The sequence below is a fragment of the Passer domesticus genome, chromosome 4 (assembly GCF_036417665.1).
Source record: "Passer domesticus isolate bPasDom1 chromosome 4, bPasDom1.hap1, whole genome shotgun sequence".
Lineage (NCBI taxonomy): Eukaryota > Metazoa > Chordata > Aves > Passeriformes > Passeridae > Passer > Passer domesticus.
Genome location: NC_087477.1, coordinates 20,719,614 through 20,740,496, shown reverse-complemented (window position 1 = coordinate 20,740,496; position 20,883 = coordinate 20,719,614). Strand labels below are relative to the sequence as shown.

The following is a 20,883-nucleotide window of genomic DNA, read 5'->3' as shown; positions in this document are numbered from 1 at the left end:
AAAATTTCCAAAGAATATAAAATACCAGGCATGCTGCTGCTGTTGCAGATATACTCCTGATCCCCCTCCACTTAGGAGAAAGATGACATAAAGTCCTTTCTTTTAAATCAAAAAATCTCTGCAACAGCAGAACAAGGGTAAAGCCACTATGTAAACTCTTATCTTGTTTCAGATCTGCATTCCTTAAGCTCAGACAATATCCAAGCAATATTTGCCTTCCCACAGGCTTTCACATAGGGGTTCTTTCGCAAGCACACAACTCACTCTCTTCTCTTGTGGGTCCCCTGTACAAATGGAGTCCTCACCACACCACCCAGATCAAGCCTTCCCCACAGAGCACAGCAAATGATGAAGGAACACAGGATGCTGTAACTTTCTGCATTTCATTCAGAAACAGCCCAGCTATTCTGGCTTCACTTGCAGTGAGCAATCATTTTAAAAAGGAGTTAGTTACCTCATAGACATTACAGGAAGGTTGGTTTTAAATCTGCATTGTTAGTTTTAACTGTCCTTTATATTTTGATGGTTTGCCTTACAGTCTACGTGTTAACTGTAGCATATGAAACATGGCTCTTCACTAAGTCCATGAGCTTCACCAGAGCCAGAAAATGATAATTCTGGTGACCAACCAACCAGACTGCAACTTGCACTCGTGCCCTAAATCCACCCAAGCAAATAGAGACCAAGATCTATAAAGTGGCAGAATGCATTCTGTCAAAAATAACCTGGCTGTTCCTGTTAGCTTGGAGTTCAGCAGCTCGCATATCAGCAAGAATGTTTTTTTGGAAAGAGGTCAACAAGTGAATGGGAATGCAGAGTAAACTGCAGAGTAAACTCCCTCACCCTTCGTAGTGGTGCATCCAGGTAAAGGGTGAGACACACGGCTGGGGCTGGGGCTGGGGGATGTAGGATGGGGATTACTCTGCTGCCACCCATGTTCTGTGGATAAAAAAGCATTCCAGTCACTGCAAGTGTCAATTCAGTATATTTTGCAATCCATAAGGTCTTTTTTTTTTCTTTTAAAAGTGATCTATTACTTAAAGAAGTTTGCTAAAGCATTGCTAAAAATCTTTTATGAATATTCTATTAATGGCATTATAAAAAGAGAGTGTCTGATCCAGGCCAATAATCTTTGGTACACAAATATAAAAATAGCATTTTACTCATATATCTTTTCCTCATGAATTAGTTTAAGGGGAATGTTTTTCCTTTTCTTTCAAGGCTTTAGTGCAGAAATTTTGTTCTTCAAATCTATATATTCTGTAGAGAACTCTTAGATAAAACATCTTGCATTCCAGATGCCCATGTTTAATTTTACACAATTAATGTGGGTTTTTAACCCTGCATTATATCAAACAGTTTGGGAGGAAAAAAAAGGAAAAAAAAAAGAAGGAAGATAGAACATACTTACTTTTGCATTTGAAAATACAGATAAATAATTTAAAAAGACCAAATCTCCCCTAATGTTAATGAGTCTGCTGGCTTTGGTGATCACTGTCTGTGTGCATTAGGAGTGTGTCTGAAGGGTCCTGAAGGCCACTAAAGGTGTTAGGTGACAATGAGACCACGTTCTGCCTGTCCAATTCTGGCATGACACAAGACAGGCAAGGCAGGAGAAGCTCCTGCATGTGAACCTGTCAGCTGCCCCAGGGTAGAATTTCCCCCTAACAAAAATATGGCATTCAGTATGGCTGAAATGTTCCTTCTGGCATCTGCAAAATCCAAGATATAAATATTGTTTCTAAAATAAACCGACAGCATTTGGACTGATGGGTACAATTACCCAGATTTCATGTGAAACAAGAAAACCAATTGTGAGCACCGGGTCTTCAGGCTGTGAATAAATTAGAGTAGGCCAAAATGCAAAAGTTTTTATTGCTGCACTGAAAGTTTTCTAGAAACAAGCTTGATTTTAGCTAAATAAATGATCTCCACAGGCCATTAAAATCTTTCCTTCATTCGAGAGTGTATCTTTACTTCTGCAACAAATATGATTATGCAAAGAAACCCCAGTATTTTGTTTAAAGAAAACTGTGTAACCATGTATATTGTGCTTTTCTTTCTCCTTTCATTGAGTGCATACATTTCTATGTCTATATACATTTAAATCTGTTCAAGAAAGAAGAATTCTCAACCATGCCAGACTTTGACAGTGCTGGATACTGCACTGACCACAATGCATTAAACCTGACAAGCAGTGTTACAAACTCTGGGGAAAGGGGGAGAGAGGTTTGTCCTTTGCACTTAAGAACAAAACTGCCACTTTTCAAATTTGAACATCATGTTCTAGACCAACAACAGATTACCATTATTTTTATAAAAACATATTTGACGAAATTGCTGATTTACACATATTGCCACTTCTTTTAGCTTTGAGAAAATACATACTTAAAGGGTATTTAGGTATTTTCATTATTTGGAACATGCAACTATTTTGTTATGGCAAGTGAGATGCCTGGTACAAATGCTGACACAACATGACAGCCACTGACATAATGTTTATCTGGTGCTTATGAGTGCTCTGAGATTTATTGGCTACCTGGAATTTGCTAATCCTCTGGAAAAGAAAAAGAAAAGGGGAATAAAAAAGCAAAAAACAAAAGCTTTTCAGTTCTTAAGTACAACTACCCAATTCCCAGTTCCTGTAAGCAGTGACCTTAATCAACATTTGCTTTACATCAAGCACATGACTAAGAGGGATTGACTTTTGAATCAGGCCCTGGATTTTGTCATCAATGTTCTGTTGCACACAAGATACTTTCATGTGCATTTGCTTTTCTGTTCTAAATGCAGAGAATTTTTCTTTTCCACCCCCAGCAACAGCCAGCAGCATTGTAGATGTCAGATTTGATTTATCTCTGGTTCTGATTATTTACTACCGAAACAATGCTTTTTAGTTACTACAACTTAGCAGACAAAAGTACTAAGCTGTATTCTATAATGTACCATAAAAACACAAAAGACCATTTTTCCCACAAGTGGGAGTAAAGCTTCTTTGTCTTTCTGTGCTATTATAACCACATTATCTACCTGAAGACACTAAAGATAATACATGACATCACCATTAAAGTCAAAGAATCATGGAATATTGAAATTTGCAAGAGTTCTCATAATTATGTACTATGTTAAGGCCTATTAAATAATCCCCAAATTACTCCTGATGTATGTCAAACTTGCAGCACAGAGCATATTCTCCAAGAATACTTCCAAATTCTCTGTCAACAACTTATTCTAATTGCATACATGTTGTAGTACCAATTCACATTCTTTGTAACTCACTATAAGCTAACAATTTTGGTATGATGCTTAGTAAAATTCCTATTTGATTACTTTATTAATTTTTTTTTTTATAAAAATTGCTTATGTGTATGTATGCAACAGTAATTTCTTCTCCTCAAACTTATTTTTTCCTCTGTGTGGTTTTATCTGTTTTTCAAAAATAACCACTTTTATTGCATTTTTACAAGGTCTGCAGTACACTTTTCTTTCAGCTGACAAGCCTGAAAATGAACATTTCAGTTTGAGGGTTAACCAATGCAGAACACATTAAAGGCCAGCTACAATGTGACTTAAAATTTTCAGAGCCCTGGGGAGAAGAGGAGGGATATGAACCATTCCTCCTAAATTGCTCATAAGTGCCTCAGTTCCCTGTAGATTCCTGGGAGAAGCAGACATGTAGATCACCATTTGGTGGCCTTCAGAGGTGTCTAAATTATTCATGCAGGGTTTGGCCTGAAATAATTAAATTTACTTGTTCTTACATGAGGTAACATGCATTACATCAGCATCATGCTATGAATTCCTATCCAATTTACCATGATGTTTTTTCCAACGCTCCTCTCTCCTAGCAGGAATTAGCTGGCATTAGGACCTGACAAGTATGTTCCCACCCAATTCCTGAATGTTTTATTCTCTGTTTCTAAAGCACATTGCTTGTCATGAGCAGCACACACTCTGATTTCAGGGAGTCTTTCCCAGTTTACCAAGATAACACACTTAAGTTTATCAAAGGCTTCTCACAAGCCTTTCAAAACTTCTCTTTTTCAAAATCACATATTGGCTTGTTTCTATCCATGAATGAAGTTTGCCCGTAACCATTCTCTGTCACTTAAGACTACCAGAATGGAATGATTTATACCCACATCATTAAAATTCCTCAGCTATATCAAGCAATCTACATGGGCCACAGCATATGAAAATATTCTATCTGCTTTCATGAGTGGTCCCTGGCACCGTGTCCCAGAGTTTTTAGGGAAAAAAGCCGCTTGACACAGGCTAAAGGCAGGCCAGAGAGTGTGAGAGTACAGACCATGACCTTCCAGTGGTGGAAAGGATCCTGTTTAATTCATCAGAGTAGACATAAAGAAGCATGGAGGTACAAAGCACACAGTCCTTTATCTCAAGTGGAGCAGAAAAAAAAGTTATTACTGCATCTCATTTGTAAGGTAGAACTTCTTTAGATCTCAGTTCCTATCAATACCCACAGCTGTGTGCAGCTCTATTCCATTGTCATCTAAATTCCAATTGAGCATAGATGGATGTTAAATTAAAGCCCAAACAGTCAACTAAAAAAGTCACAAAGTGACAGAATTTTACTCTGACAAAAGATGAATTCACACTATCAGCATCTATAAAATCCCTTATGAATAAAGAAAGGTTGCATTCAAGCAGTTTCATAATGGATCTTTTTCCAGGGCTGAATGCAGCTGTGATGCTGAAGGTGAAAAAGATAAAGTCAGAAGACTCAGCTCACTTACAAAACCAGGAGTCTGTCACCCCTGTACTTCTTTGGGGGATCTTCTCTGCATCCTTTATTTTCCCTTTCTAAGCCACATTACTTCTGATGACCTGTAAAAATGTTATATCGAATAACACCCTTTACACAGATGAGATAGGTTCATGTGTATGCAAAAAATGCAGATTTACTCTTACAACTCATACAAGCATGTGATTTTCAGGCAGAATCTAGGAACCAAGTTCTGAAAATTTGCTTCTCCATGTCCACTGTATTTTTTTTCAGCCAATAAAGACCATTATCCTAACAAAGAAAGAAATCAAATTACCTCAGAAGAGTTTGGATTTGCAGTGAATCCACATCATATTTAGTCCTTCCAACAAGTATTGTAGGTATTAGGTATCGAAGTTAAAAATAATATTCTTATTGTATCTCCTACTTCCTCTCCAAAAAGGTACCCAATACCTAATTTTTCACTTTTCTGACCTCACCATACTATGTTTCTAAAACAAATATATTCACAGCTACTTCCCAGCAGCAGTCATCAGACTACTAGCATGGAAATGTGGATTCTCAGTGGTTAATGCACAAATAAAGCTGTTTACAGGCTTGCCAGACAAACAGCAACACTGATCCCTACAGCGTGCTTGTCCAAACGTGATAAACAGATGCACTTCCCTATCTCACTGCTTGTTTGCTGCATTCTTTAAATGGTTTTTCCTATTTTTTCCACTTAGGTCAAGGCAAGAAAAAGTAAGAAAAAGGAAAGGAAGCCCTCTAAAAATTAAAGCAGAGGAAATGACCATGGAAAATCACAGTTATTGCATATAGCAAAAGACCCAAAGCAAGTATAATTGCCTCTGCTCTGCAGGCCAAGGAGTTCCTTGGGCAGAGGCATGCAGAGAGGAAAAGATTTACTGTGCACAGACCCGGGATCAGGCACACACTCAATTCTCCAGCTCCTGACTGTCACAGCAAGGAGGTTTTGTACATTGAAGAACAGCATTTATTTATAATGAATAGAATTTTGCCTATCAAAAATAAACAACTTCAGTGCCTTTGAAAATTTTAACTGCAAACATCTCCATGCTTCCCAGAGGGACTCATGCCCCTAAGTGGCTAAATTATTTTTGTCATAGGCTTTAAATTGATGGGACAAGAGGCATTCTGGAATTTTAAACTACCATAGCACACTGATCTTAAAAATTACTCTAAAGTTTCAAGCAATCTTTCTGCTAGGTTTTTCAGTTTTCTTCATACTCCACTGGTAGGAACTCAGAAAATGGTATCTCATAATTTAAAAAGAAAAATCTCCACAGATGGTATATGCACAGCACACATAAGCACTGCCAAAATTGACCTAAATGAATAATATAGCAGCAGTCTGAGATAGCTAAGATACACGAGACTTCTATGCATTCTGGTCAGAACTGGCAAATACCGATTTTACAGACATTACAGGAAAAGATGCAGTTGAAATTCTGTATTTTAAGACTAATTAAAAGTATAATTTTCTTTCAAATAAAACTCACTGATTTTTTAAACTTTTTCAATTACTTTCCTGCACTGTAGCTGGAAAGAGTTCTAGAATTATCTAAGATAAAAGGTACTATGTAAACTCAAGGACGGGCACAATTTTTAATCAGTATTTTGTACAGTGCTGGGTACTGTTAATTCTGCCCAAGACTACAATTACACAAACAGATTGAGGCAAATAGTATTTAATAGCTATCACCTGTGATTTAAAATTAAAAAGAAAAATGCGTATTTCACTTTCTTATACTCATTATTTCCATAAAAATTGATTTTAAAAATGTAATTTATAGGCTTTATTGGGCTACAGCCAAGTTTTCTTTGCACATTTATATATTCCTTTCTAATCTGGCTTTCTGAATTATCCATTTCCTTTCAATTGCTGCAATAATGCTCTGTAAGTGTTCTTCCCCTTGAGCAGGAGCTGCAAGAGGAATACATTCCGAAGAAGAATGTGAACCAGTCGTGAACGTAAGATAAAAATACCTTTCAGAAGTTATGTAATAAACACTGAACAGTTGAATCATCAGAAGTGGTTTACACAAGATCATAAAGAACCTACTATTATGAGTAAAAGTACATCAGAGTCATGCTCTCCCTCAATTATATTTTAATTAACACATACGTTTAAGTTTTATTTCAGGTGTAGGAGGTTTCTTGTAATATTTATTTACCTAACAGGGATGATGTATCTGAAGTGGCAAACTTCAGGTATCAGGAAATAAATCTCAGCATTTCAAATACAGCAAATATGGGAATGCTCTACTAGACTTTTTAGAAAAGAACAAATTTCCCATTAGGTTTCTTAGCATTATTAGATGGTGGCCTTTCAACTCATCCTCCATTTCTGCTGAGCAATTTTGCATGTGCAAAGTCATCTTCATCTGTGCAGAAATCAGAGCTGTAGCCTGACCCAGGGATAAACCCTGGATAAAAGTCAGGAGCTTCACTGTGTCAGGATATCCACATAGTTTTAACTTTTTGGCCACAAAACCGTACTATTCACAAAGGAACAACTCTTTGACTGTGCACAAGTAACTTGTTTATTCATGCCAATAACAATTGTGTTTCAGTACAACTTTTTTGAATCCAGCATGATGATGTTTTCTTCTTAGACCAAGTACTGCAATATGCACATGCAATTTACTGGAGGTAATTTCTTGGTTTTACTTCTATGCCTTTTTACTTCAAGCGGGTGCAAAAATCACAAATTGAATTTAAAAGCTATTAATGAAGGGATCAGACAGCTCACAAAGTTATACCTGATCTGTCTTAGAAATCATGTAGGTTAATTTGAAAAGCAAAAATGTAGGCAGGCCTCATTTTTTAAAATTAATCAAGTGTCCAATTCAAAAAGCTGTTATTGATGTTTATGTAAATGGAAAACTATTATGTCCACCACCGCTGTAATAAAACTACCCAAATAATTTCCAGAAATGAGATGTAACTAAACAAATAAAAAATGAAAGGAATGTCTTCTTCCATCATATCAGCTGTAACAAAGTGTAATTCCTTTCTCTTTTTTTTTTTTTGAAAGTTGTTTCAAGACAGTGAAGACTTCTTGCTTAAAACATCTTTTCAAATATTTATGTTAAACATCAGCAGAAAATGTTGCATTACAAATCCTGGCAAACAGAATTGGGCCTTTATGATCCCAACTAGATCAAAATACACAATAAATATTTACATGCACTTTTTTATTCCTTTGAAAAATAATCAAAGAATTGCGAAGCACTTCTTGTCCCGGTATAAATACACAAACATTTTTCTCCTCTAGGTCATTTATTCTAATCTAATTCAGGGATGTGGATAATGACTATAAGTTAAACTGTGCTTCATGTCAGCTCTGTGGTGGATTATTTTAAATAAATTAATGGTCCAATTTGTAAACATTGAACAGTTAAAAAGCTTTAAAAAACTTTCACATTTCATTTGTAAACAAACTCAAGTTGGATAGATCAGGTTGAGCAGATGAAAAATATTCTGTAGAATGAAACCATCAGATTTCACATGTACTTTTACAGATAACAGGGACTTGTGCTGGGACCAAATCATGTTCAGACCCTCCTGGCATCTCTGCTGCAAAGGGACTCAGCAACAACCCATGCAAAGAAGCACAGGCATGGGATGAGGCCAAAGTTAGATTTAATTTCTTTGGATGACCCTAACAAGTCTCATCCAAATCTTCTGACTCTGCCAGCCCAGAACTACGTGGACCTATCAAAGAGAGTGCTCTTGTTTAGAAACCATGCCACACAAATCAGAATGTCCCAAGAAAGGGATTCTTTCCCCCTTTCCAATTCATATTGCTTAGACACCAGACCTTTGGGTAGGAGACCAGCTTTTTTATCCGCTATGTCCTCCTAACATGATAAAATCCTGATTCATACATAAAATATGCTGATGGTGGTGGCAATACTTTCTATGATGATGATACCTTTTCATCAGTGAGGATGAAAATGCCTGAGTGTAGGTAGAAAATGTTGCAGAGTTAATTGAAGGGTCTACTTTAGAATACAATTATTATTCCAGAATGTCTTCCTGTATAAACCACTGTTATTTCATGCAGGAAATTGTGCCCTTATGTAGTTTAATTTAACCTGTTTTCAAAGAAGATTAAGCATTGCCAAAGTAATTTTTTTAGAGCAAAATAAGCATTTCTATGCAGAAAGTTCAGGTGTTATGGCAATTTTTGACTGGTTTTGTAGACTGAAAAAATCCTAACCCTTTAATAGGAATAAAAATTATTCTGTTGCTAATATCAGTATGAAATCTCAGGAAAGCTCTAAAGCATTATAAAATTATTGCCCATCTAGAGTGAACTAAAATTATATTTAAAAAATGAAAGCTATATCTTATTATAGACCAAAATACTCCTGAGGTAGATTTAATGGTGCTGTTTCCACTGCTACCATCTCAGGATCTTGTTCAAAGTATTAGAAATAGAGCAGAATCAGACTGATCAGGTATTCTTTCTGAAGATAGTGTCTGTTATATATCCTACAGAGTCTGGTCCAACAGAGTTTGAATATTGGATTAGGGGTTTTGGTAACTATAGTAATATTATTTATAAAAATAATGGCTAATATAACCACCACTTAAAGAAAAATCAACTAGAAATGGTTAGGATTGAAAACAGAGGAATTCTTTAAAAGCTACATTTTATTTTCCTCATGAGTGTTATTTCACTTATTTTATTTTCTCCAGTCAAGTTCCAAATTTCTTTCATTTTTTATGAACATTCAAATCATTATGAAAATTTTAACTGTCTGCACAAATGCAGTGTTCAAACCACATGGAAAAACAACAAATGCTAGCTGCACAGTAAGAAGAATACATAAGTTAGGAGAATCCTGGAGACACTTTATGAGGAAACTATTTTCAAAACTCCTACAATTTACTGATCCCATCATAACTTATCACTTTTACTCATAGCAATTACATAAAACTGACATAAATATATTCTTCAAAATATATTATTTAAGTATGCAGAAATCTACTTACATTACGTTTTGTTCAGAAAAATACATAGAATATGTATGTTTTTATGGAAATTGGTGTATGAGTAAGTCCAATGGCTTAGACCAGCAAGGTGAAAATTTCATGATGGAACAAAAAGAAACTCTGTCAGGTATGAGATTTGTATACTTTTCTACATAGTAATTTGCAATACAGTTGCTGTTTTCTCTTAACCAAGCAATGGCCTAAACCTCCAACCACAAAGAACCAAATACCCAAATTCCCACTATGTTAAGCCTTCAGCTTCAATCATGCTGCACAAGTTCAACAGGTTGCTGCAATTTATGTCAAATTGGTATCATTTTATCAAATGTGTGTGATCTATGTGTATTTTATCAAATGTGTATGATCAGTTCATGACCCTGTTGCCCTGCTGTTGTTTCTCTGCCTTGCTGCTCTCTTGCTGTTGAGCCCAGCAAACAAAAGCACGCAGTTTACTTCCTCAGTTCTCATGCAGCCTCCTTCACTTCCCTATCACAGCTTGCCTACATTAATTAGTACTAAGCTTTTGATATGACTTTGCACAGAGTTATTTTCAGTATTGTTGCTGCTATGCCATGTGTTTCTATGGAATGAATAGACTGTCTAGAGGAACACAGTGACACGATCTGTGTAGGGGTTTTGTAGCACTTTTTAAAGTGTATTTTCAATTCAATTCCCTTTTTACAACCTAGTATTTTATTTCCTTCTTGCTGGCTTTGTGCATTGTGGGAAACTTCTCAGGGAACTATTCCACGGTCTTTTCTCAGGATGAATTCAAATTTCTCATGGTAATATGCATCACCTTCTTGATCTTTTTGAAGGTTCTGTACTGAATGGACACATTGGAGGAATCCTGGAGCAGACACTCCTGTGGCACCATGAAAACTCCACCTAGAGCTACCAGCTAACCTCTGGAGCCATTGACAAAGGACACAGCTCCTGGGAGTGAGCTCTTCAGCATTCCCAGTGTGCTGACAGGGCTCTGCAGCTTTCCATTCCAGAGCCAGGTACCTGGGAAGCAGAGGAGGTTTGCCCACACTTCACTGTGCATCAGGGGCATGTGCTGCACGAGAGCCAGTACACCCAAACCCCTTCATGACATCTGCAGACACTGCCCCCTTTTTCTGATTGTTGTTTCTAGATAATTAATTATTTTAAAACTCCATGGATTTCTGCATAAATGCTTGGGGGACTCTGCTTCTGCTGAAATGTTCCGTTTATCTTCATGATTTTTTCCTCTTAGGCACAAAGTCTGGTAATACTTTGCCCTATGACAACACCTGATTATTTTAGGAGCTGCTTCTACTGCACAGAAGCTGTGCTAGAGGGGTTTTTTGACAGTTCAAATACACTCTATTGATTAATTCTCACTCTATCAAAATTCTAATAGATTGACAACCTTCCTGTATTACTTTCCTGGTCAGATGCCAGCTACCTTGCTCCTAAAACCCTAAATTACACATGTATGTCCTGGGCTGAGCTTCTTATTGGTCTCTGATTTACAATGTTTTCTAGTACATTTTTAAATGACAAACACAACTTCTGATATTCTTTGGTTAGCAGCTCTTCTTAGAAGCTAAAAATTGAAGAAACACATGATCAACTGACTCATTTCTATCCATTTTAGTCAATTTTTTCAACAACATTCTCTTCCATTTTTCAGACATTTATTTAAAATGGTTACCTGGGATGGATGCCTTCCTAGATATGCCTGCCTATCTCTGTCCCTCCTTGGGTAAACACAAATGCAAAGAAACAGCTCAGAATCTCTGCCACATCCTTGTCCTCACTAACTGCAGCTCAAGAGACTCACAAGTTCTCTCCTACCTTACTACACCTGCTATCTGGAAGTTGTCTGTATTGTTTGCATTCCTTTGGCTATTTGCTCTAAGGTGTCCCTTTTATGCTCACTAATTACCATCCTCAAAGTCACTAGCTAGAATTTCTGCTCTTTTCTGATCATTTGGATTAGAATCTCTTTTTTTTTAAGACACCTTTTAAATTCAAATAGTTTTTGCATTTTGCAATACACTTTTTATTCTTTGCTGCTCATTTTTCATGTGGCCATTTTCAAACATGCTTCAACTTTTTATACAGTGTTTTTGATTAATATGAGGGTTCTATTTCATACGTTTTAATTATTTCTTTTAAAAAGTCATTCTGTTGACAAACTGATTTTGACATGGTTTTCTGTGTGAAGAAGTTGAATTTAATTTTATTTTTAATTGCAATTACCCAGTGAATCAACTAAGGTTCCTTCCTAAGTCAACTTCCTCTTATATACTTTTCTTACCTCATTTGTTTAGTGCTTTATTAATAATAAGTTATTTCCACATTTCTACAACTAGTGCTCACTTTCTTTTTGTTGTTCCTGTTCTTTACTATACAATTGTAATCTAAAATAAATAAAAATTTAAAAAAACCCACCAAATAAGGGAAAATAAAAGAGGGAAGCATTACTCTTGTTTTGTAGAAATTTTAGCTTCGAGGTTCAAGGAAAAAAAGCAAAACTAAATCTGGATTCTCAAGTGTGGATTATGCAATAACAATCATTTATTGGTTACTTCTGATATTTTACTTCCAGTTTTTTATGCCCTTGTGCCAGGAAAGTGCAAAATGTAGATCAATGTCTCTATGTAATGTCATTGTTCAACAAACTACTCAAGCTAGTGTAACAAAATTTAAAATTCCTGAACTATCAATGAAACAAGTATATACTATTTGGAATTAAACTCCCAGGCCTAGCACAAATCAGAACAGAACTAGCATTGTGGTGTCCCCAGATAACAATCATCATTACAACATCCATACTGCACAAGAACCCAGTTGTGGTTAGACCATCTAAAGATGCTACCAAACTTGTTAAATTAAAGTTAAACTTTTAACTGAGGTGACAGTGATTAAATCAATGATGCTAGATTGTGCCTTAGTGCTGAAGAATGTTTTGTAGAAATAAATGATGGAAAATCAGTTCAGGAAAGACTGAAAGTACTGAAATTTCACACCGGTCTTTAGAATATGACTAGATGATTGGCACATAACATTTTAGCCCAAAATAAGTAATTCAGTGACAAAGTAAGCTGATTGTCTCAGGACAGGTTTTAAGGAAGGGCTTTCACAGATCAGAACCAGTAGCCAAATTTAAAGTTGTCAGTAAAGTGAATCTAAAGAGCAGAGTGGTAAAAAGACCTCTCCTAAATGAATGTAAATACCAGGACAGCCAATTTAGAAGGGAAAACTGAGCTGTCTGTGCTGAGAATGATCTGTACCAAAGTTCTTCACATATCAGGACTACCAGCACACCACCCCTCAGAACAACTAAAAGCTTTAGGAAAATAAATAAATTAATACCATTCAGAGAGATTCTTTTCTCTTTTACCCCCAATCTGCTGTCCTAAAAGACCTCTGTTGCTTTAAAAAAGGGTCAGTATTGCAGTGTTCATGACTTTGGCCTATTTGAATGAGATAAACATCATAAATTCTCCATGCCAAGGAAATTAGTCTCTAATAAAATACAGAACACATCAAATAGAATGAAAAGACAGATCAAAGTGCTATTCAAGGGTTCTTCAGCTGGCTCAGACTCCAAAAGGAATTATGAAGGTCTTTTTGAGATCTATCACACTCTTTCTTGCCACATAACCATAGCCGAAAGGTGACTAAAGAAAGATGCAAGATTTTGGAATGAGACAGAAGGCACAGAGGTGCACTTACAAGAGTCAATAATATGCAGGTTGAAAGATGATCAGACCAAAGGCTCTTCCTCCTTCCAAACTATGTAAACAGCTACTTCAAAATAATAAACATACTGTTTACTCACAAGATCGTTCTCAATTATAAAAATAAGCTCCTAGAACCTCTCTCAGATTTACTCTCCTCTTGGAAAACACTAGCCTGGCAACACCAACATTTAAACCATGTACTGAAGAAAATTTTAGAAATAATCCACCATCAGGAAAAAAAAAACTGAGAGACTCCCCCCCTAATATTAACTGACACTTTTGTTGCTGACAATGATGTCACACTAAAAACAAGCAAGATTTTGTCTTTTTTATAAAAGCACTGAGCAATGCCTTCTTCACTGGTGCCTGAATCCAAGAGAAACCATTTCCCCCCATTCCTAAGATTGTGCTGTATTATTCCTAGCATGAAAAGCAGAAAAGAGCTAATCTTTGTTCCTGCAAAGGGAACACTTCCAGAGAGCTTTTTGAACAGTACTTACTCAAATATGGTGGTTTGTAAGGCGCTCGTGTATTAGACAGCAGTCCATCGAACTCCTTCCTCTCCAGACTGTTGTGAAGGGCCTTCTCTTTGCCAAAGGTGGAGAAGGACCTTTCTGCCCCGGGCTGGGCTTCTGGTGTTTCAAACACTTCAGTGTCTGGAACGGAGTCCATGCCAGGTACGTGCAGATTGCTGCGGTAATCTGCAGCTTGGCGTCCATCGGATGGAACAAAGGAAGGCATCCAGCACCGATCTGAGTGGCCCAGTGCTTTACATTCCTCTGTGCAATTGGAGAAGAGGTCCATGCCTGCAAGCATGAAAGAAAAAGAAACTACAGATATAAGCTTCATCATCATGAACAGCTGCTGACAGATAAGAAAGATTTTGCCAAGGAAAGAGAAGTGGAAAGAGAAATGCCATAAGAACTTCTTCCACTAGACTCATCTCCTCAACAACAACATAAAAAAAATCTAGCTGTCCAGGCTTCAGATGTTAAAGACTCCCTGTAACATGCGTAACTAAATGCTAGAATGTCACACACACACAAAAATACCACAAGAAGAAGAGCATCAGAGGTTCTGCCTCACAAAATAACTTGCAGATCTCACTATTTAGAACCCATTCATACAAGGTTCAATTCTGCTTGTAGGTTGAATGTCTGCAGTTAACCTGTTGAAAATATGTGCTTAGGAACAAGAAGGAATTGTTTCTACATAAATGTGCCTCTGACCAAAGAAATTGAAAGTCTGCATTTAGAAATCACAGATTCATTTATGAAATTAAACGTTAATGAGTCCTATAAAGGAACTATCTGTGCATACATCATTATAGAGATGGAGCCTATTGATATTAAAAGCAGATGTTACAAAGTAGGAGTTGAGCTTTCAAGCGATCAGGAGAGCTTATTCAATCATTGCATCACTCATTCAGAGATAGTTTACATTGCTGCTGCAGCAGTCCTTGCTATTATCAAGTCATCCAAGAAATGGGACAGAACCCTATAATAAAATACTGCAATTAGCAGTCCAAAGGCAACTGCAGTCCAGTGTGATGTGGCTGTGAATATTATCGAAAAAATTGTTAATGCTTCCCCTATACAAGCAAACAATTATCCATGCCAACACCAAACTGTTTGCTTACAAATCCTTTAATGCTATTAAGATCTCGAATGACAAGCTATGCTGCTTTTGACTGCTTTTAGAGCAGTCTTCCTAAGGAATATTTCCTGGCTAAGAGTCACTAAGTCATTGGACTATACTTGAGAGGAATGGTGTATGAAATCACAGGGACAGAATAAAACAAACCAGCATCTCCAAGTTGGTTTGTCCTGCTTTTGGGTGGGACAGAGTTCATTTTCCTCCTAGGAGTTGGTACAGTGCTGCATTTTGGATTTAGTATGAGGATAGTGTTGGTAACACATTAATGTTTGGGTAGTTGCTCAGCAGTGCTTACACTAAATCAGGGACATTTCAGCGTCCCATGCCCCGGCAGTGAGGAAATGCACAAGAAGCTGATGCAAGCTGACCAAAGGGCTATTCCATACCAGAGAGCATCATGCCCACTACACAAACTGGGAGGTGGCAGGGAGGAGCCAATCACTGCTCAGGGCAGGGCTGAGCATCCATCAGTGCCTGGTGAGCAAGTGTAGTATGCATAATTTCTCTGTCTTCAGTTTCATTCCTCTCTCTTTCTCCATTTTGGTATTATTATCTTCATTTCAATTATTAAGCTATTCTTATCTCACCCCACAACTTTACTTTTTTCTAATTCTCCTTCCCATCCTAGGAGAATGAGCTAGCAACTGTGTGGTGCTTAGCTGCTGTTTGGGTTAAACCAACACAATCTTCAACATCATACTAAAAAGCAGACCAGTAAAAAAACCCTCCTTTTCTTATATTTATAAAGAGAACAGAGCATTTTAGGTGTGTATCAAAACTGAACTAAATCTGTTATAAACATTGCATTTACAAGCACTTCATTAGAATTACAAAAAAATAACACTTCTTATAACAGAAACAGGGGAAAAAAGAATTTGAACAGCTGTAACATAGAAGGGAACACAGCCTTAAGCTGTGCCAGGGGAGGTTTGGGTTGGACATTAGGAGGAATTTCCTCACAGAAAGGGTGCCCAGGTGTTGGAACTGGGAGGTGGCAGAGCCACTGTCCCTTGGAGGTGTTTAAGGAAAGACTCAAGGATTTGCCTTGAACTTTTAGGATGTGGCACTCAGTGTCATGGTCTGTTTGAGAAGGTGGTATAAGGGCACAGGTTAGACTCAATGATTTCAAAGATCTTTTCCAACCTAGTTGATTCTTGTAATAAGATTCATGTAATGTAGCCCATTTACCAGGGAACATTGTAAAGAACTGGATTAGCTTGATCTCCAGTGTGAGGATTAGTATTAAGAATTCTACAACAGTTTTGAACTCTAATTTGAATATTATTAATAATATTTATGTAAGATCTCATACTACAGAAAAACAATCTCTTCAGAAAGGAACAATGATTATGAGCTATCAACAAGTTCTTGAGTAAGAAAGGCAATCATTTAGACAGAAAAAGAAATCATGAGGAAATGAGAAATAAAAGCTTTTTGTCTCAGATTAATCTCACTTTATAATGACTTTTTAATTTTAAATTAAGCAATATATAATGCCAGGTCCAGTTTCGATTAGAAGCTTGCCTTGATAATTGGCATGCAGAAGCCTGAAAATAAATTTCTGATCAGTGAACTGTTGAAGAATGCAAATGTGAACTGCAGATATGCTTACGGAATGAAGAACATCAGGCAAGGAGAAAAACAGTGCAAATATAAATTCTGGAGTGGTAGTAGCTATCAAAGACTGAAAAGAAATATTTAGATGCGGGCTTCCCAGAAAGAAATCAGTATCTAACAATGTTTATAAAACCATGTGTATGTGTATCTTATGTATTGAAATATCTGAAGAAAAATTTTTCCTTTCCAAGGATTGAAGGGACAAACACGAAATAGTTACAATTTTCAGACTTCTTGGCAAAGCTACATGTAAAAAACAAACAGTTCTACATTTAATAAGAAAATTATTACAGTTCCATTTTGCTGATAATGTATCAGGGACCATATTCATTCAACTTCTCCTGAAAGACAGCAGGAGAAATAATTTAATATTTATCCTTAAGTTTTTCTATTTAATCTATGGGGAGGGAAAGATTAGAAAAATATTGTTTTAAGTATACGCATTTAAATATATACCCTTTTCTTCCCTTCATGGATCTTTATTTCACCTGGAAAATTACCTTCCATTTTAATATTTTGTTCTCACATCAGCTGCTAAACTGCAAAATGTCTCTATCCAAATATTTTTTTTGTTCCCTTTTGAATACTGCTTGTCTACTGCAGTGCACTGAATAGTATTATATAACAGCTTATTATAAAAGATGCTATAGCCACCATAAATCAGGATTTTTAATAAACAAAGTAATGAATATAGGGGATATAAAATGTCAGCTTGTACTGCAAGCTTTCTCTCTCTTTGAGAGAAGAACTTGTAAAAAGAAAAAAAAAAAACAAATTATATACATTGGAATTTAAATATACCCCACTGGAACACATAGCTAAATGTAAATGCTTGTTTAGAATGGGAACAAAATGCTCAGATAGGCAAGGGTTAGGAATTGTTCCAGCTTGAAGCAGTCACAACAGTCCCTAAGAGTTTAACAGGTGCAGAACCAAGCCCTCGGGTTTAGTATTTTGACAGAAAAGAAATTCAAATTAGCAGCTTATTTTCAAAATCCCTGGGCAGCCATGCAATTTACACTGCCTGTGGTATGAATGCTGGCTATTCTTCCCCACCTTTCTCCTGTGGGTCACAGTATAGAATTTTCTGGCTCTAATTGAAAAAGATTTAACACATGGTTGGGGAAAAGTAAGTGCTATTTGTTGCTTTCCAAGAAGGAAGGACATATCAGGTAAAGAAGCGAGACACAGCACAGAACTCCTTCATACCCCAAGAATCCTGTTCTTGATTTATAAGAAAATGTTCAGTAGTTTAACACTTCCATCTCATTTCCTTCTTAAACCTGGCTATATATGTATACATATATATGTATGATCCTTCTGAACTAAACTATCCATCATAATTACAAATCCATGTTAAAGAGCAATGCTTTCTATTTTTATTTCTCCCTCAGTTATGTTGTTAGACCTTGCACATGCAGATAAACTGAGATTTTCAAAGGTGACTCTGAATTAGGAATTTCAAATACCCTTTGTAGATACAAGCAGACAGGACAGTGCAGTGAGGCTGTGACAGAGAGCAGCATTGCACTATTCCAACGCAGCACACATAGAACAACTCCTGGCAAAGGCCACTAGCTCACTCCTATTTTATTACCAGAGGGGCCAGTGGACAATATGAACTCTCCCACAACCTTGACTTTCCAGATTTTAAAGGAAAACAAACCCCTGCCCCTCCCTCAAAAGCTGCCAAAAATTAGGAAAGGTGTTAATTAAGTTTGATGTCTGAAGTACCTGAACTCGGGCTTTGAATCACGTACTTGGCAGCACTGCATTTTGGAAGTGTGTTCCCAATTTGCTTCCTTTTCATATTTCAAAAGCAGAAAATCAAAATTTCTCTGTGAGTTTTAATTGGTTTGAAAGACTCTTCTGTCAAGGCAAAAAATTAGGCCTAAATTAATTTTTAAATAATGTGTCCTTTCTCAAATGAATTAAAGGCAGAAGAACCATACACCAAGAGCAACAAGTGAACACTTTCATATGCATTACTGAGTAAAAGAGGTAACAAAAAATAAAAATACAAATTAACTGCTGACAAAGTATTTTTTGAAATACCATTACTGAGAGGGGTTTTTCCCCAATGTGTGAGATTTTTTCAGAACTTTTCCTTTTACTTGGAAATAAACGACATTTCTGTTTCTCCTGTGCTAGTTAGATGCGAGACAGGTGTGATGTAGGGAGCCAGACTTTCTCAGAGCTCCTATTGCCAGGAAAACTATTCATTTAGTTAGATTATCAATGAGCAAGTTACTCATTTCCCCCTGATTCATGTTTTGTATTGGTAAATAAGGATGATGTTAGTCTACTTGGTAGTTATTGACTTTGGAATTGGACTTTCTGAAACACAGACTTTCTTGCTAAGTAATTGGTGTGCTGCCTTGGATAAAACTGACTTCATCTGCATCAGAACATGAATAAAGACTCAAATATCTTGAATATTCAGCTCTTCCAAATCTCAGCTTTAAAGGCGTATCTGGACCACTGAGATGTGAACATTATTAACCATGCAGGCCAAGGAAGAAGAGGGGGAAAAAAGAAAAAAAATAGAAATAGCACTTAGCTTCAGTCAAAGCACTTTTCTAAGCCATTTTCATGTTCACTCTCACTTCATCTGAGATAGACTTTTTGCTCAAGTGATCTTCAAAACAGGATTTAGCTGTCAGCCTGCATAGGCTCAGAGGAAATACTGGTTTTCTCTGTCCATTTATCACTGAAATTCTTCTTCTGACTTCTCTTATTCTTCTCCTTATGGACACTGAAATATTGCAGCTCTTCTGCCATAATGAACCCTCTTGGCATTCAAGCTAATCTGTACTGAAAAGGTGTGAGCCAGTGTTTCACCCTGTGCCTTTGCATTAAACCCTTACCAGTTCCCTTCATAAAATCCAACAGGAAAAGCCTAATTTCAGGTTTCAGCCAGTCACCAATGTAAACTGTCCAAAAACAGATCAAAAAAGCTGATGCATTTTACAGGATATACAAGGCAGTGCAACTACTTGGCTCCTCATCTTGGGCATTCCTCCCTGAAGTGCCTCTGAGATATTGTGCCAATTCTATGAAAAAAAGGGTAATTCTGTGAAGGACTCTGCTCAGGAAAGCCAAGTAGCTAGTGAGCAACCATAGGAAATAAATTGATGGCACGAGTCCAAATCTTACAGGACAGGTGTCTAATCATACAATTTAAATGTACACACATGCAGAGTATTAATTGGCACCCAAGCTGGCAGTTTCACAAGGGAGGCCAAGAAATTAATCAACCATGGGAAATAAACTAACCTCATGCTTGAGAATTACTCCTACAGAACACGGCTGAAATACAGTGTGTTAGTAACAGGCAGAAGTGTTGTGTGAGCTGTGTTTGTTCTATAACAAGCAGCAGCTTTTCTCTCAAACATTTTCAAAGAGCACAGGTCATTAGAACCCAGGTTTGAGAAACCCCTCCTTTGTCTGCCAAAAATCTCCTGCACATCTTCACGTTTGTAAAGTCTTTTCCAAAAGCTCAGATTACTAACCCAGCCAATGAAATAACTATTCAATCCACAAAAAATTAGGATCTTGAGCATCTCACTCCTTGCCATTCCCTGCCAAAAGCAGATGACAGTACTTTAGTACTTCATCAGTGTTAAGGTAGGTAAGAATGTGGAAAATTATGAAGCATTTATGTGCTATTTTAATGGGGAAAAAAAGAAACCCTTACGTGCATTTCAGAATATTTAAAACATGATTAAATCACTTTTAAGAAAATACATTTTGTGAAAGGTGAACTACGATCTAAATTCAAAACCCAAGAAAACATTCTATGATATACAGAACAGCATAGTTCAGATTTTTCACTAAATAACTATGCAAGATAAAGCTGTGGCAGTGTGATAGATTTTTATCCTACATGTTTTCTTTCCCAATTAATAACTGACCATGACACCACAGTTTGGATTTCAATGGACTACTACAGAACAGCTACTTGTGTGCCACAGGACTGTTCAGTAGTGACAGAGATCCCATGCTGAACAGCAAAATGTTTTGCCAGCAGAACATGCTGCTGACTAAAACTGATGGGGAATGAGTTTTGTCTGCCAGTGTGAATTACCGACTAAATATTTTTAGATGCTTTTGAAAACA

The 20,883-nt window shown here is 36.8% G+C and overlaps 1 protein-coding gene across 9 annotated transcripts in view; it reads right to left on the bottom strand.

The window, feature by feature from the left end:
* Window positions 1-20,883, bottom strand: part of PCDH10 (protocadherin 10) — a 237,785-nt gene that overhangs the window by 208,801 nt on the left and 8,101 nt on the right. For 5 of the 9 annotated variants that reach the window (XR_010360721.1, XR_010360723.1, XR_010360722.1 and 2 more), the window contains exon 4: window positions 13,992-14,321. Coding sequence is in view for 6 of the 9 variants with exons in the window: in XM_064416497.1 (XP_064272567.1) it covers window positions 13,992-14,321 (330 nt within the window). In the remaining 3 variants the exon portion in view is untranslated. Of the gene's footprint in view, window positions 1-843; window positions 940-9,412; window positions 10,781-13,991; window positions 14,322-20,883 lie in introns of those variants that run through there. The other 4 variants (XM_064416494.1, XM_064416495.1, XM_064416496.1 and 1 more) reach the window with 4 other exon arrangements.